This window comes from Suricata suricatta, chromosome 2 (genome assembly GCF_006229205.1).
Source record: "Suricata suricatta isolate VVHF042 chromosome 2, meerkat_22Aug2017_6uvM2_HiC, whole genome shotgun sequence".
Classification (NCBI taxonomy): domain Eukaryota; kingdom Metazoa; phylum Chordata; class Mammalia; order Carnivora; family Herpestidae; genus Suricata; species Suricata suricatta.
The window spans coordinates 135829726-135845994 of record NC_043701.1 but is presented as its reverse complement, the minus strand read 5'-3'; the positions used below and the strand labels follow the sequence as shown (position 1 = coordinate 135845994).

At 32.8% G+C, this 16269-nt stretch overlaps 1 protein-coding gene across 3 annotated transcripts in view; it reads right to left on the bottom strand.

The window, feature by feature from the left end:
• ADK (adenosine kinase) overlaps window positions 1–16269 on the bottom strand; it is a 521042-nt gene that overhangs the window by 266438 nt on the left and 238335 nt on the right. For all 3 annotated transcript variants that reach the window (XM_029932000.1, XM_029932002.1, XM_029932001.1), the window contains 2 exons: window positions 11463–11635; window positions 7673–7781 (listed from right to left, as the gene is read on the bottom strand). In XM_029932000.1, the coding sequence (XP_029787860.1) occupies window positions 7673–7781; window positions 11463–11635 (282 nt within the window). The remainder of the gene's footprint in view (window positions 1–7672; window positions 7782–11462; window positions 11636–16269) is intronic.

The window sequence follows — 16269 nt, the reverse complement described above, 5'->3', positions numbered from 1 at the left end:
GAACCCACAAACAGTGAGGTCATGACCTGAGCCAAAATCAAGAGTCAGATGCTCAACCAAATGAGCCACCCGGGCACCCCCAATAGACAAGGATTTTAAAACAGTTGTTATAACTACATTACCTAAGTTAAAAATGACAGATGGCAACATGAGTATGTAAAGTACTCATGGCCGGAGTGAAGAAGGTCCAAATCAAACTTCCAGGAATGAAAACTATAATGTCTGAGATTTTAAAAAGTGCACTGGATGGGATTCATGGCAGATTGTAACAGAAATGATTAAGTTTAAGACATAGCAATAGTTATTACATAAAATGAAGAACAGAAAAAAATGAAATGAGCATCACTAAGGTAAGGGACATTTCAAGTGGCTTGATATTAAATGGGTTTTCTAAAAGTAGATAGAGGTGGAGAGAGAAAATGTTCACAGAAAATTTTCTAAACTGAACACACCACATTCACGAGAAACATAAGGATAAAGAGAAACAATGATAAGAATGGCTTCCTTTCTTAAATGCAAGGCAGAAGACAGTAGAGAAACAAGAACTGGATATATCCTCCAGTATGAAACAACAAAAACAAACACGATGCATTCAACAACAGTTTTTAAGACCATTAACATCAAGGATGAAAAACTGATCTTTGAGAGATGTGAAACAAACAAGGTGAGCTCTAACACAGAATCAACTTTCTGAACTCTTGAGAGAGTTCCCAGGCTACAGCAGAATAAGCAAGAACTGGAAAGGACAGAGAGCCCAGTGAGTTAAGGAGTTAAGGAGTTAAGGAGATAGAGCTGAGGATGGGAAGAACCAAGTAGTTAGAGTTCAGAGGTGAGGACAGCAGAGAAGAGAAAACGTTACAGAGAATACTAGAAATCTGCAGTGGATTCCTCTATCAACATTCATCAGATCAGAGCCTGGGAATGAGTCATTCAGAAGAATTAGAGGAAACAGTATTTGGGGTGCACATAATCCTGGGAATAATGCCTATTTCATGATCTACAACATATTTAATGGGGTATTGCATAGAGCACAGGAAAAGTCTCATCTCAGTAGTATGGAACATTTAGCTTTACACTAGAGTTTCTTAACCTTGGCTCTACTGATATTTAGAAATGGATAATCCTTTATTATGGAGTGCTGCTTCATATAGTACAGGATGCTTAGCAACATTCCCGTCCTATATTTACTAGTAGGAACATTCACTAATCACAATAATAAATACCTGTAGATTTTGCCAAAATTCCTAATGGGGAAAACTGTCCCTGGTTAAGAAACCATTGCCATTAAATGAGTACTATTCTGGACTCACTCATAAAACCAAAACCCAAATATATTGAACTTGCTCCAAGTAACAAAACTGCATCCCAGAATAAATCTCAGTAAGATTTACCAATGAAAGTGAATGATTACTAGACATATAAAGAGAAAGGAAAACAATCCTAACTGACATAGATGTAAAGACTAATAGAGAAAGATATCAACATAGTTCTTTTAACTGTGTTTTATGTGTCCAAGGTAAAGATGAAGAACAGATAAAAGATCCAAATCAATCTTCTAGATATGAAAAGAATAAATAAGATGAAAACTACTCTAGATGGGATTAATGACAGTTCAGACATAGGAGATAATATTAGTGAACTAGAATGCATAGTAAATGAAACAATACAAAGTGAAACACACAGTGGAAAAAAAAGAATCCAAAAATATAAAAAAGGGGCGCATCACTGAGCTACAGAGACAACTTCATGGGTAATTTGAGACCCAAAGGTGAGAAGCAGATAGACAGAAAACATATTTAAAATAATGGCTGAAAACATTCCAAAAATAATAAAAATTATAAATCCACAGCTGCAAGAAGTTAAACAAATCCCACACACCAGAAACAGGAAAAAGAATCTACCAAGGCACAATCTAATCAAAGTGATCAAACCCAGTAATAAATAAAAAATCTTAACAGGGCTGGAGGTATGTGGAATGTTACATCCAAAGGAATAAAGGTATGAATGTCAGATTTATTATAAAAAAACAATTCAAATGAGAAGACAGTAAAGCAACATTTTTCAAGTACTGAAAGACAAAAAAAACTGTCAAAGTAGAATTGGCAAAAAATCTCTTTTAAAAATAAAGGTGAAATAAAGAAGTTTTCAAACATACAAAAGCTGAAAACATTCATCACCAACAGACGCAAATATATGAAATGCTAAAAATGCTTTTCAGGCAGAAGGAAAATTATACCAGATGGAAATCTAATTCTAAGCAAAGGAATGAAGAGAACTGGAAGTGGTAATTAAATGAGTAAACAGGTTTTTTAATTATTGAAATCCCTTTAAAAGATACTTGAAAATTTAAACAAAAATAAAGTTATAGTGTTTATAACATGAGTAAAGGTAAAATTTGTTGCATATTATGTCAATTACATATTAATAAAGCTATTTAAAAAACAATTAAAATTTTAAAAAAGAAAAATGTGTGACAGTGATAGCATAAAGTCTTGGAGAGGTGAAACTGAAGTATGCTATTGTAAGGTTTTTATACTACATGTGACAAGATATAGTATTATTTGAAGGAAGACATGGCTCAGTCAACAGAGCATGCGACTCTTTATCCCAGGATGGTGAGTGAAAGCCCCACATTAGACACAAAACTTACTTAATTAAAAAAAAATGAACAGACAGTGATGAGTTAAAGATGTATACTCTCAGTGCTAATGCAGTCACTAAAATTTAAAAAAATAAATAAAGTGTAAGAGATTTCCAATAATGGAAATAAAAATACTGGATTAACCTGAAAGAAGGGAGGACAGAATAAAAATAGAATGAAAGACAAACAGAAAACAAATACCAAGATGATGAACTAAAATCTAACCATCTCAATAATCACATTAAATGAGAATGGTATAAACATCCCAATTAAAAGGTAGATATTGTTAGGCTAGATAAAAAATAGGATCTAACAAAACGCTGTCTACAAGAGATGCACTTTATGCAAGCTTATTTATTTATTTTGAGATAGAGTAAGAGAGGATGTGAGCAGGGGAGCGGTAGAGAGAGAGGGAGAGAGAATTCTACATGGGGCTTGAATTCAGGAACCATGAGATCATAACCTGAACCAAAACCAAGAGCCGGATTCAGGCACCCCAAAAGAAGCACTTTAAAATAAAGACATAAATAATTAGCAAAAACGTAGAAAAAGATATACCAAGATATTAATAGTAAAAAAATGTTGGATTGGCTATATTAATATCAGAGTATCAGGCAGAATAGTTGTGAAGACAAAGTATAATATTAGGATTAAATGTTTCAAAATGATAAATGGGTCATATAATTAACCCTACACCCTTATAGACCTAATAACAGAGCTTCAAAACACTTTGAAGAAAAATCTGATAGAAATGCAAAGAGGAATATACAAATCCATAACAGTAGTAAAAGGGAGATCTCTGGGAAATATCCATATTGAGAAAATAAATAATATGCTTTTAAATAACTCAAGTCAAGGAAGAAACTAAAAGAGACAATAGAAAGTTTTATAAACTGATTGAAAATGCAAACATGACATTAAAATTTGTAGGAGGCAACCAAATCAATACTTAGAGAAAAATTTTTAGCACTAAATGTCTATAGCAAAAAAAGTCTGAAATCAATGAATTATTCTTCCATCTTGAGAAACAAAGCAAAGATGGAGTACTAATTGGGGTGTGAAGGTGAAGGATGAAGAGTAGAAGATGAGCAAATTAAATCTACAGTAAGCAAAAATAAGGAAATAATAAAGAACAGAAATAAAAATCAACCTGGACTCAGGTTTCCTATAGAAAGTGCTAGGAAATAAAGCAGTATCTACAAAGTAGTACTTTGTTTCACAAAATACTACACCAAATAAGTGGTCATTTTTGTATAAAGCAATAAGAAGCAAATAAAATCTCAAGGATAGAGAGAAGTTTTGAGTCCTTCTTTGGGGGTAAAACGATGACAAAATGCAGCCAAATAAGGGATATTTAAAATAATTAAGTAATAGGAGAATGGAGTAAAATACTTGGTGGTGGTTAAGCATTTAACTCATTTAAATACAGAAACAAGACTGTAGTACTATGGCTATAGAATAGAACGCAGATACTAAAACACTAAAAATGTAACGATAAAATAAAACTATAAATATAAAAATTCGAGAATCAAGATAATTTTATCTGATTCTTTTTGCTGAGGGCAAATTTTCCCATTTTTCATAACATTAATACTGCTTAACACATTTTTTAAATGGTTTTATTTATTTCTGAGAGAGAGAGCACATGCAGGGGAGGGTCAGAAAGAGAGGGAGACACAGAATCCAAAGATAGGCTCCAGGCTCTGAGCTGTCAGTACAGAGCCTGATGCAGGGCTCGAACCTACGAACTGCAAGATCATGACCTGAGCTGAAGCCAGATGCTTAACCGACTGAGCCACCCAGGAGTCCCACATAAATACTGTTTTAAAAAGGAAATACATGATCTAGAAAAATGAATAGCTCCAAATTTCTATTTTTTTATCGTAAACCTTTCTTAAATATCGTAGCCTTAAAAAGTTATAACAAGTATTTCTCATGAGAGATCTGATGTTAAGGTGAAGAGAATCTGGAATTTATATTCTCAATGTAATTAATGTCACCATAACTGGTAATCCCTAACCCGTTACTAGGAAAGAATTTGGGAATTTGGCTTAAACATGGAAAAAAAAGATGTAAACACTTATTTAAACCAAAAGAAACTGTTGGTATATGAATATTCTATTTCAGCTTTTTATCAATGAAGTTTCTGATGTCACTCTGCATTGTTAAATTCATTGAATTATGTGACAAATTAAATAATTACGTTTTGGGTTTTCTTAATACTCAGGAGCATTATTTTTTTTTAAGAAATATTGTGGAAAGAAGAGCCGAGTATGTAGATCTGGTTTATTTTACAGAATGCACATAGATGTCTTAATTATGGAAATTTGTTGAATAGACATACTGAGTTACTTCCTCAGACCAAGATTTTGAAATTAAAGAGCTCCCAGAATTTCAACTTGTTAAACCTCAGCTGTTTATAATGACAATGAGAAGACTGCTGACCTTACCTAACTGATAGGAGGAGCCCAACTAATTGCTGAAATAAGTGTAGACATACCTACTTATTCTAAACTCGTGGTTTGAGCATATGCGAGGGAAAGAATATACTGGATGTTTGGACCTCAAAGGAAACTAAAGAGTTAAAAGAACTGCAGAGGTGTTAGGTGTATGTTATGAATCACTAAATTCTACTCCTGAAACTATTATACCATATGTTAATTAACTATTATTTAAATAACTTGAAACATTAAAATATTAATTTAAATTTAAAAAATAATAAAAGAAATTTAAAAAATTTGTACAAATGTCTTTGTACAAATAACATTACATTACAGAAGAGATTTCACAGATTTTAGTGAATAATAAATTATGTACTTAGTTAATATTAAAATAAATAGTTGTAGAGGGGCACCTGGGTGGCTTTATAGGTTGAGTGTCCAACTCTTGGTTTTGGCTCAGGTCATGATCTCACAGTTTGTGAGTTTGAGCCCTGTGTCAGGCTCTGCAATGGTGGCATGGAGCTGGCTGGGGATTCTGTCTCCCTCTCTGGCACCCCCTCAAAAATAAGTAAATAGGGGCACCTGGGTGACTCAGTCATTTAAGCATACAACTTCTGCTTGGGTCATGATCTCATGGTTTGTAAGATCAAGCCCCACATTGGGCTCTCTGCTTTGGATACTCTGTGCTTCTTCTCTCTCTGCCTCTCCCCTACTCATGCTGGCTCTCTCTCTTTCTCTCTCTCTCTCAAAAATAAACATTCATAAACAAACAGTTAAAAAAAAACAGTTGTAGAATATATAGCATCCCAGGTATCCTATATGACATTAATATTTTCAGAACTATTTTAAAATAGCCAAACTCTCAGAAAACTATCAATTTACCTGGCAATGCAAAAGAGCATTCTTCTTACAAAATTGCTGAAATAGAAACTAAGGGCTAATAGCTCAGAGATATCAGCTGGAATCCATTTTTGATAATTGTTTCTGGATTTTTCTTTTAACAAGTTTCAAAAATAATTCAATCTTCTTTATTAATTTCACCCAAACTGAGCACTCTACATTTTTATAAAACTGGACTTATGTAAATAGTTAATATTATTATAAAAATTCCAATTTACCCAAAGTTGGCTACATGCTCTAAAGCACATAACTATTAAAAACTCTAATTTGTTTGCAAGTTGGGTCTATACTACTATAAAAATTCCATTCATCCAAGCTTGGCCCATGTTAGATATACATAACTGTTAAAACTGAGTGTTCCAATTCATAATTTGGAGTCCATTTGCTATATATCAAAATGGAATTATAATTGTCTGCTAAATACAGTGTTCCACCACCATATTATCATACTTCATAGCCAATATAAATAATATAACATAAATAATGCCAAATTTTAAATCAGGTGTTCTATGAAGATCAGATTTTCAAATGTACGATGGTTTGAAATAGCATATAAATTCCCCTTAAAGAACCACACTATAAAACATGCACCTAATATATATTTACAAAAAAATGAGGCCCTTTAGAAAAATAAAATAGAAGAAAAAGAAGAGGCAAAATTTATTAATTTTTAAAATGTTTTCTCACATACTGTCAAAAGAGCTAACATCCTCTATATAATCCTCTCAACATAAGAATTTACTTGACATTATAAAGGGGTAGGATTTGCCATATAGAGGAATCAATAATAACCTTGTAAAGCCTAAAGCAGTGAACATAAACATGTTGTAGGAGACATTAACACTAGACTGAAAGAAATAATTATATTTTCAATAAACATGTTCCTGTTAGATAATCAATTTTTTACACGTCTTTGCAGCTGTTTCACAGCTCAGGTAGTGAATGGAGGCAGCTGTTATACCAAAACCATATAGTATATGCATATGAGACACTGCTAATTTTTCATAGGTATCTACTTATTTGTGATCAGCCACATTTAACCCATATTAAATAAAAACAAGATATTCATGGGTGATTAGTTCAGGGGAATTTGAGAACCACCTTATTTTAGAAATAAACTCTTAACCAATTATTTTTATGTCAGAATATTTAATAATTCAAATTACATGCTGCCCTTATTCTCAGATTTAAGAGATTTGTCACGATCAATGTTTCTGAAATATTAAATTAAAATGTGTCATAGTAATTACTATGGAATAAACAGCAATTAAGATTTTTTAGGCAAATAAGCTCAAACTGTTTGCAGTGCATATTTATAATACTAATATTTTCCCACACAATGCATGCATCATTCACAACAAGCAGTCTGAAAATATAAAATGTAAATTTTTAGAATTACTTCAAAAGATCTTAAGAAACTGATTTAATATGGAATTTGATACTTCATTTAGAAACATCTATGTATAATGTATCCAAAAAGAGGTAGACTTGAATATAAGTAATAAAAATAATGTTGCCATGTAATGATCATGTTTCTGTTCTGTATTTGTAATAGTAAGCCCAATATATGCTTTGACATGGGTTAGTAATTTGCAGGATAAATAAAAGACAATTATTTAAAAATGCATATCCACCAAAAACTAGAATAGAGTAAATATGTATCAGAAATTTGAATTAGGTAAGTACTTACTGCTATATAAAAAACTCTTGCTTTTTCCACCAATGTCCAGTTTTTCTCCATATCAAGATGTTTTTCCTTTTTGTAACAATTGGCAGCAGCAAGATTAGCTACAAGGGACCTTAAACAACAACACAACGCAATTAGGCTATAATACGATAGCTAAAGTGGTCATGTACTTCTATATAATTAACTAACAATATATTTTGCAAATTTTGCTTTACATTTTAATTCCTAATTTTTCAACATTGCTATACATTGATTTTAATAAATGTAAATAAAATAAAATTTATTTTATTTAAAAATTTTTAATGTTTATTTTTGAGAAACAGAGCATGAGAGAGAGCATGAACAGGGGCAGAGAGAGAAGGAGACAGACTTTGAAGCAGGCTCCAGGCTCTAAGTTGTCAGCACAGGAGCCCGACGTGGGGCTCGAACTCACGAACCAAACCGTGAGATCATGACCTGAGCCAAAGTTGGCCGCTTAACCGACAGAGCCACCCTGGCGCCCCAATTAAATTTGTTTTTGAGCACTTTTTGAATCCTCTCTGTTACCTTTCAGACAGAGATATTGTGTTTCCTTTGGTACTGAAATGATCATATTATCTATTTTCTATATTTTAATGGTTTAAAATGCAGTTAGAAAATTAAACTATGTTGTTATGCAAAAAATTTTGCAGAAAAGGATATATGTGCATACATACATACATATATATATACAACTAAAAACTTAAGTTCTTAAGTACCAACATGTTATATACACTGTTTAATGCTTTAAAGCCTAGTATGGGATTAATTTCACAAAACATACATATAAACATAGGCCCCATTTATTATGGTGTATTAATTTGTAAACCAATACATTTTAAAGACTGGAGTAAATTAAATGAATTTCTATAGATGAAAACTCCCTATACTGGTCCAGTTTTACAGCTGAAGAATCTAAGTAGGACGCTGCATTTAAAATCTTGCTACAAGTTCCAGATACTAGTTTTTGTTATTGTACAACAATTACAGTTAATAAAATAATTATTTGTTAAATAAAAATCAATGAAAATATTTTCTTCCTCATTCTGACTCAGGAATTAGAAAAAACTTTCCATTTTTTCACTCTAATCACAAGGGAACAGTTATTGTTAAAAAATATATATATATACATCATTTTATCACTTGAGATTTTTATAATATGGTTGGTTCTTCTGTTAAGGAAAAAAATTGATTCCCTTCCAAAACATATTTCTACTCATCCATATGCCAACTGACTACTGCAAGATACATCAATTCAATTGATGCCAGATTAAATGATTAAAAATAACAATATGAATCAATATATTTATATGCAAATATTACTATACTATAAAGTTAAGAATAATTAGGCCTAATTTCTAAAAAATATGTTATATGGAAACCAATTTGACACTAAACTATTAAAAAAAGAAAAAAAGAATAATACAAAAAAAATATTTTATTTTGGGGATGTCTGGGTAGCTCAGTCATTTAAGCATTCGACTCTTGGTTTCAGCTCAGGTCATGATCTCACGGTTCATGAGTTTGAGCCCATGTCAGGCTCTATGCTGACAGTGTGAAGCCTGCTTGGAATTCTCTCTCCCTCCCTCCCTCTCTCTCTGCCCCTATTCTGCTTGCATTGAAATAAATAATAAATTTATTTATTTAAGTTTATTCAAGAGGGAGAGTATGCACTCACATGAGCAGGAGGGGCAGAGAGAGAATCCCAAGCAGATTCTGCATTGTCAGCGCAGAGGCCAACACCAGGCTTGATCTCACAAACTGTGAGATTACCTGAGCTGAAGTCAAGAGTTGGATGCTTAACTGACTGAGCCACCCAGGCATTCCTAAAAAATATGCTAGTAATCATGACTTTAGCAAAATTTTGACAGAAATAGTTATACATAAAAATAAAAAGCAAACACTTGTACCAGTTACTAAATTCTACTCTGACAATAAAATTATTCTTTGATAGTAATATACACTGTTTCTCTAAATGGCACAGGGTTTGGAGAATGAGAAACTGAATAAAGAAGAATATTGCATTATCCAAATTCTTTGATTCCTGGGTTTTGGATAGTGATAGGAAGAGTTACCAGCCCTATCTAAAACAATTTATCTAAACATATTAGATTCTACAATTAATTGATAATGAGTTTGATAGTAAGAGTTTCCCTCAGCTTTTCACTTCCAACATCATCTAAACATTACTGATCACCATAACCATTAGACCTAATATCATCCTAACTCCTCTGTAAAATATCAGTTTAGCATATAAAAACAATTTAGCAATTTTATACTAGCCCAAGTGGTATCAAAGGCAAAACTTGGCCTATTTCTCACTAATGAGAAAACTGCATCTGCATATTAAAGTTGGTTTTAGGAAAACTGAACAAGGAAAAAGTCTAAATAAGTATATTTCAATGTTTGAACAAAAAATGGTTTTATTTATTAAAACCTTAAAATGACCAAGTTCTCCCACACACAAAAAATAAAATTATAGGAAAGGTTTAAAAATGGTTTTGGAACCCTAATTAGTTTTTAAAATTATATTTTTGGTTATTCAACAACTACTAGCCATAAGACTGTCAGGTCCTTAACATGCATTTGCTAAAGATTAATTAGTGAGCAAAGAACAAACAAAGAAACAAACAAAAAACAACCAAAGGTAAGAAAGTGGAAGGGAGCAAGGAGAAGAGAGAAGGGAGTAAATAAAGGAAGACAAGCAGCAAACAAGAAAGGAGAGAAATAAGGGTAAGGAAGGAGACAAGGAGTGGAGGAGGACACATTAAATATTCCTAGGTGTAAGCAAAGTAAAATTTCTAGTTAATCATTATTTAAAAAGAGATCATTGTTGCTGATTTTAATAATATAACAGCTAGAGAAATTGTTTTGTTTTTCCCTTGCAAAGGAGAGAAAAGGTGATGATGAGCAATATGGCAATAATGCAAGGATGTACTGAAGAAAAACCTCTGTGTAACTGCAAAAGGCATGAATACAACTAATATACAGGAAGTCCTGAGAGATCTATTTCAAGTTCATAGAAAGAATTATTTTCTAAAAAGTAAAGTTGTATAAAAATTTAATGAATTGTTTTCTGAGTGGTACGTTACCCATGACTAAAATTGTTTGATATGGATAGATGACTATTTGCTAGAAATGCTTTACATGACCTAATTCATAGGACACTGGATGTAATGGAGTATTTAATATATGTTGCAAAATACATGTGTCTATGTATCTATGCATCTGAATATTCCAATGTAACGATATGGTGAAAAGACCACTCCTTCATGCCAGTTTCAGCAAGAAACTAGCTACAAGACATTAAATAAAATGTTTTCCTTATTTTCCTTTTCTCATCTTAATTATAAAAATTAAAGGCTGAAATAGATGGTCTAAAAATTTCATTCCAGGGGCTCCTGGGTGATTCACTAGGTTGAGCTTCATCCTCTTAATTTCCACTCAGGTCATGATCTCACAGTTTGTGAGTTCAAGCCCTGCATTAGAGTCTCTCTCCTTCTCCCTCTCTCTCTGCCCTTCCCCTACTCATGCTCTCTCTCTCTCTCTCAAAGTAAATAAATTTAAAAAAATTTCATTCTATATGCCTCATGAATACAAAAGCAGGTACATTAGAGATAATTTTTTAAAAGAAAAATGATACAAGGAAGAAGAGTTATTAAAACATTGAAAGCAATGTTTCATGAGATCTAAATTCCAAAATCAGATTGGGATTCAGATGTTACTATTGTTTAAATATCCATTTAGTACAAACTTTCCCTTGGAATTCACTGACCTGTTGTCACCAGTGATGCACACAGCACAAGTTCCCGTTGTTTGCTCATTTTGCTCATAGTAATAAGCATCTATATGGGCTTCTGCAGCTTTCTTCTTCAAGATCTCTCCAAATCTATCTATCCCAATGCATCCAAAAAATGTTGCTGCTTTGTGTGGCTGCTGAATCATCCACTGAAAAACAGGAACATAAATAACTCTAATGGCTCAGAAATACGGTACACATAAAGTGGTGGCATAGAAGGGAGATGCTGCTAGATGTTGTGGCTGTTATGAATGGAAGTCCAATCTTGTGCTTACTACAAATTTGATGTAACAACCACATAATATCTTAAACTACTTTCAGGGAGAAAATAGGGCATAGTGGTTAAGAACTCAGAACCTAAAGTCACATAGACTTTAGATCAATACTAACCTGATACAGAAAAATAATAGTGAGTCCCAATAGAAGTACAGTAGCACTGTCATTAACAGCTCAGACTCTATACCGAAACCTGTCTGGATTCAAATCTTGCCTCTGCCATTTACTACCTGTCTGAGTAAGAGCATGTCACTTAGCAGTTCTATACCTCATTTTCCTCACCTATACATGGCAAAAATAATTATAGGTACACCTCATAACAAATAAATGATGTTTATGTGTGGTTGAGCCCATTACCCAGTACACAGTAAAAGATATAGATTAGTTGTGGTGGTCACTATTATTTTCATACTTATTGTAATTCATATATAAATTAAATTAAACTATGACTAAGTCTAATTGTTTTGAAAATTCAGAACTAGTGTTAAAATTCTAATACCTTAGTTTTAGTAGTCTCAAACTTTAGTAGTCTCAAACAATGGGTTGCTTTTAAAATGTATGTTTTTCACTGATATGAACTATCATCTTTCATAATTAGCTGAAATTCATGATTTTCTCTAATATTTATAATATAATATCTATTCTAAAACTGCTGTCTATTTCTAACAGGAATATAAACAAAATATCCCATGTACAAAGTCAAAAGACAGCAAAATCTTACACATTGTCAAATATCTGAAGTATAACAGATATGCATGTATAATATGAAACAACATATGCATAAGTACTCTTTGAGACATCACTTTTAATGCCAGAATGCCAGAAATAAGCTAAACGCCCATCCATACAAGACTGGTTGAATAAACTGATAAATCTCCTTAATGGAACACCATACGGCAACTTAAAAAATAACCAAACAAGGAAAAGCTATGGAGTAATTGCCAGGATATTTTGTGAAGATTTAAAAAAAGAGAGAGAGAGAGCAGAGTTCAGGGACTGCTGGGTGACTCAGCTGGTTAAGTGCCCAACTTTAGCCAAGGTCATGATCTCATGGTTTTTGAGTTCCAGCTCCATGCAGGGCTCTGTACTGACTGCAGAGCCTGCTCGGGATTCTCTGTCATCCTCTCACTCTCTGCTCCTCCCCTGGTCACACACATTCTCATTCTTTCCCTCCCTCTCTCTCTCAAATAAACATTAAAAAAAACCCCAAAAAACGAAGTTCAAAAGTGTGGGTCTCTAAGAGTGTATATGTATGTTTTAAGAGACAGAATTAAAATCATATACAGTAAAACCTTGGATTGCGAGTAACTTGTTCTGTGAGTGTCCGGCAAGACAAGCAGTAAATGTTACATGATCACAACTGAGCCAACGGTTCTTCTCTCTCTCCCTCTCTCTCTCTCTCTCTCTCTCTTTCACTTTCTCTCTCTCTCCTTCACTATGGGATTGTGGGTGATAGTCTCCCATGCTTGGATGCTCGGTCTCAGGCCAGGGCTGTGGCAGAAATCAATGATTTTTCAAAATGTTGGAAGGTGCTCACAACTGGTATCCATGTATGTTTTGTTACTTCAAAGCACCTATGGACAGTCCTTTGCTTTTCCATATAAAAGTAAGCTTGGGAATGCTTTGCTTCATTCTAGGTCAGGCTGCCTGCAGATATATAGACCCTTCCCACTGCTGGCTTATTGCTAGTTACATTAAATACAGTATATCAAAGAGTTTATTAATACTGTACTACAGTCAACATCTGTGCAAGTGTATACAATGCCCCCCACACAGAACAATGTTGAAAAGAAAGGCAGTAAGAAGGAGATGATTATGGTGGAAATTAAGAAGGAAATCATTGAGAAGTATGAACTGATGATCTGCATCATGAGCAACAGCAAGAGATTATGGAAGAGATCTTGTCTACAGAGGAAGAGGAGAAAAAAGGCAGAGGAATCCTTCACTTCAAATGAGATTAGGGAGATGTATAATACGTGGGAAACTGCAAACTTTTGTGGAAAAAAAACACCTGAATAAGGCTGTAGCAGTGCAAAAAATGAATCTGTTTAACACAATACAATGTCACATTTCCATGAAATCCTCAAAAGGAGGCAAAAGCAGTGTCATTGGATAGGTTCCTTGTTAAAGTTTCATGAAGACAAAAAGATTGAGCCAACAGATGACAATGATTCCGTTAGTGATACTGAAAGTCATCCTACACAATAACCCTCCTCTTTCTTGTCTCCCTTACAGCAGCCATGAAGGTTTTCAAAGGTAAGGACAGGTTAATTTATTTTTTTATGTTATATATTTTATTATTTTGTATTCTATCACAATATTGTAATCATTTTTATATGAATATTTTTCAGTAGTGGAATGAATCATCTGAATTTCCTTTACTTCCTATGGGGAAATTCACTTTGTTATACAAGTGCTTTGGATTATAAGCATATTTCCAGAATGAATTATGCTTATAAACCAAGGTTTTACTGCATATTCTTTTAGTATACACACATACTCTTTTAGAATTTATGTATAATTCTGTTTATTTTGTGAAAAAGAAAAACAGGAAGAACAAACCATCAACTAAAGAAATTCATTTCCTATCAGTTGAGTGAGAATAGAACAAAGAAATGGAAACAGAAGAAAGACTCTTCTGAATGTGACAATATACATAAAATAACTTTTTGAAATGTTAAAATTGTACTTTTTTGAAAATGTAATTCAATATGAATATTAAATTCATTTGGAAAAAAATGATAAGGTTGAATATAACAGAAAAAAGAACTTAAAGAAAATATCAACTTATAATATAACCCCATAAAAATGCAAATAACTTTCAATATACTATTAGTTTTCAATGTACTAATATTAAGGGACAAAAACAAAAAACAATTGGAGGAAGGACCATTTGAAATTATTCACTGAGAGGAGCAAAAAGAAAAACAAAAAAATGAAAAGACTGAAGAAAGCTTACAAAACTTATGGGACTCACTGAAAAAGAATAATATTTGCATTATGGGAATTCCAGAAGGAGAACAGGAAAAGGACAGAAAATATATTTAAAGCAATAATGGCTGAAAACTTCCTGAACCTATATATAGAAGTAGATATTCAGATCCATGAAACCCAAAAAGACCCAAACAGGCTGAATCCAAACAAGGCTGTATTGAGACACATTATAATGAAGTTATAATTAAGTTGTCAAAAGACAAAGAAAGAACTTTATTATTTTATTATTATTTTTTTACATGTATTTACTTTTTGACAGAGTGAGACCAAGAATGAGTAGGGGAGTGGCAGAAAGAGAAGGAGTCACAGAATCTGAAGCAGTCTCCAGGCTCTGGGCTGTCCACACAGAGCTCGACACAGGGCTTGAGTCCATGAATCATGAGATCCCAGTCTGAGCTGAAGTCGGACATTTAACCGACTGAGCTACCCAGGCGTACCTAAGAAAGAATTTTAAAAGCCACAAAAGAAAAGCGACAAGTTATATACACAAAAACCCCCATATGATCATGGGTGAATTTCTCAACAGAAACTTTATCTGCTTGGAGAAACTGAAATGAAATCTCCAAAATATTAAAAGAAAAAAACCTGTTAACTAAGAATTCTATATCCAGCAAAGCAGTCCATCAGAAATGGAGGAATAAAGACTTTTTTCCCAAACAAACAAAAGCTTAGAGAGTTCATTATCTCTAGACCTAGCTTATAAGAAATGCTAAACGGAGTTCTTTGAAGGTAAAAGATGCTAATTAACATCACAATTACATAGGAGGTAACATAAAACCCACTGGTAATGGTAACTATGCCATGAAAGTTAGATTCTGTAATATGGTAATTGTAGTGCATAATTCACGTACATCTTCAGTTGAAGTTTTAAAAAAATGAATGTAGTAAAAATAACCATAAACACAATAATCTGTTATTAGTTATACAATATAAAGATATGTAAAGTGTAATAGCAATAACCTAAAGTGTGTAGCGGAAGAGAAATAAAAGTGTACATTTTAGCAACTGTAATGAAGTGAAGTCATTATCGGCTTAAAATAGAGTTAAATTTTTTTTTTCTTTTTTCTCTTCTTTTTTTTGGTGGTGGGGGTGGTTATGTTTAAATGAAGTTGCTTTTACAACACCAAAGACTTAATCATCCATTTTCTACATAAAAGGTAGCTACTGTTTTGCATGGACCTCAAGCATATTGTAGTATAGAGGTGGAATTTAAGGAAAGGTATTAAGCAGGCTGTGTTGTAGCCTATGAACAAGTAATATATTGTATCATTTATCTTGAATGTATCATAGATAAGCTGCTATATAACGATTGCGACTTCAGATAGCTGTGAAATTAGGTGATTAACTAGTTGTTACTTAACCTTCTAATTTCTGTATAAGTCTAATTACATGAAACAGAAGTTGGTGTTTTGATTTTTTACTTTGCTTTTCTGTTTTGAGTGTCATTGCAACTACTGTATTGTAAAGGATGGAAAATAATTGCATATGTTAAAAAAATATGAAACTTTATAAA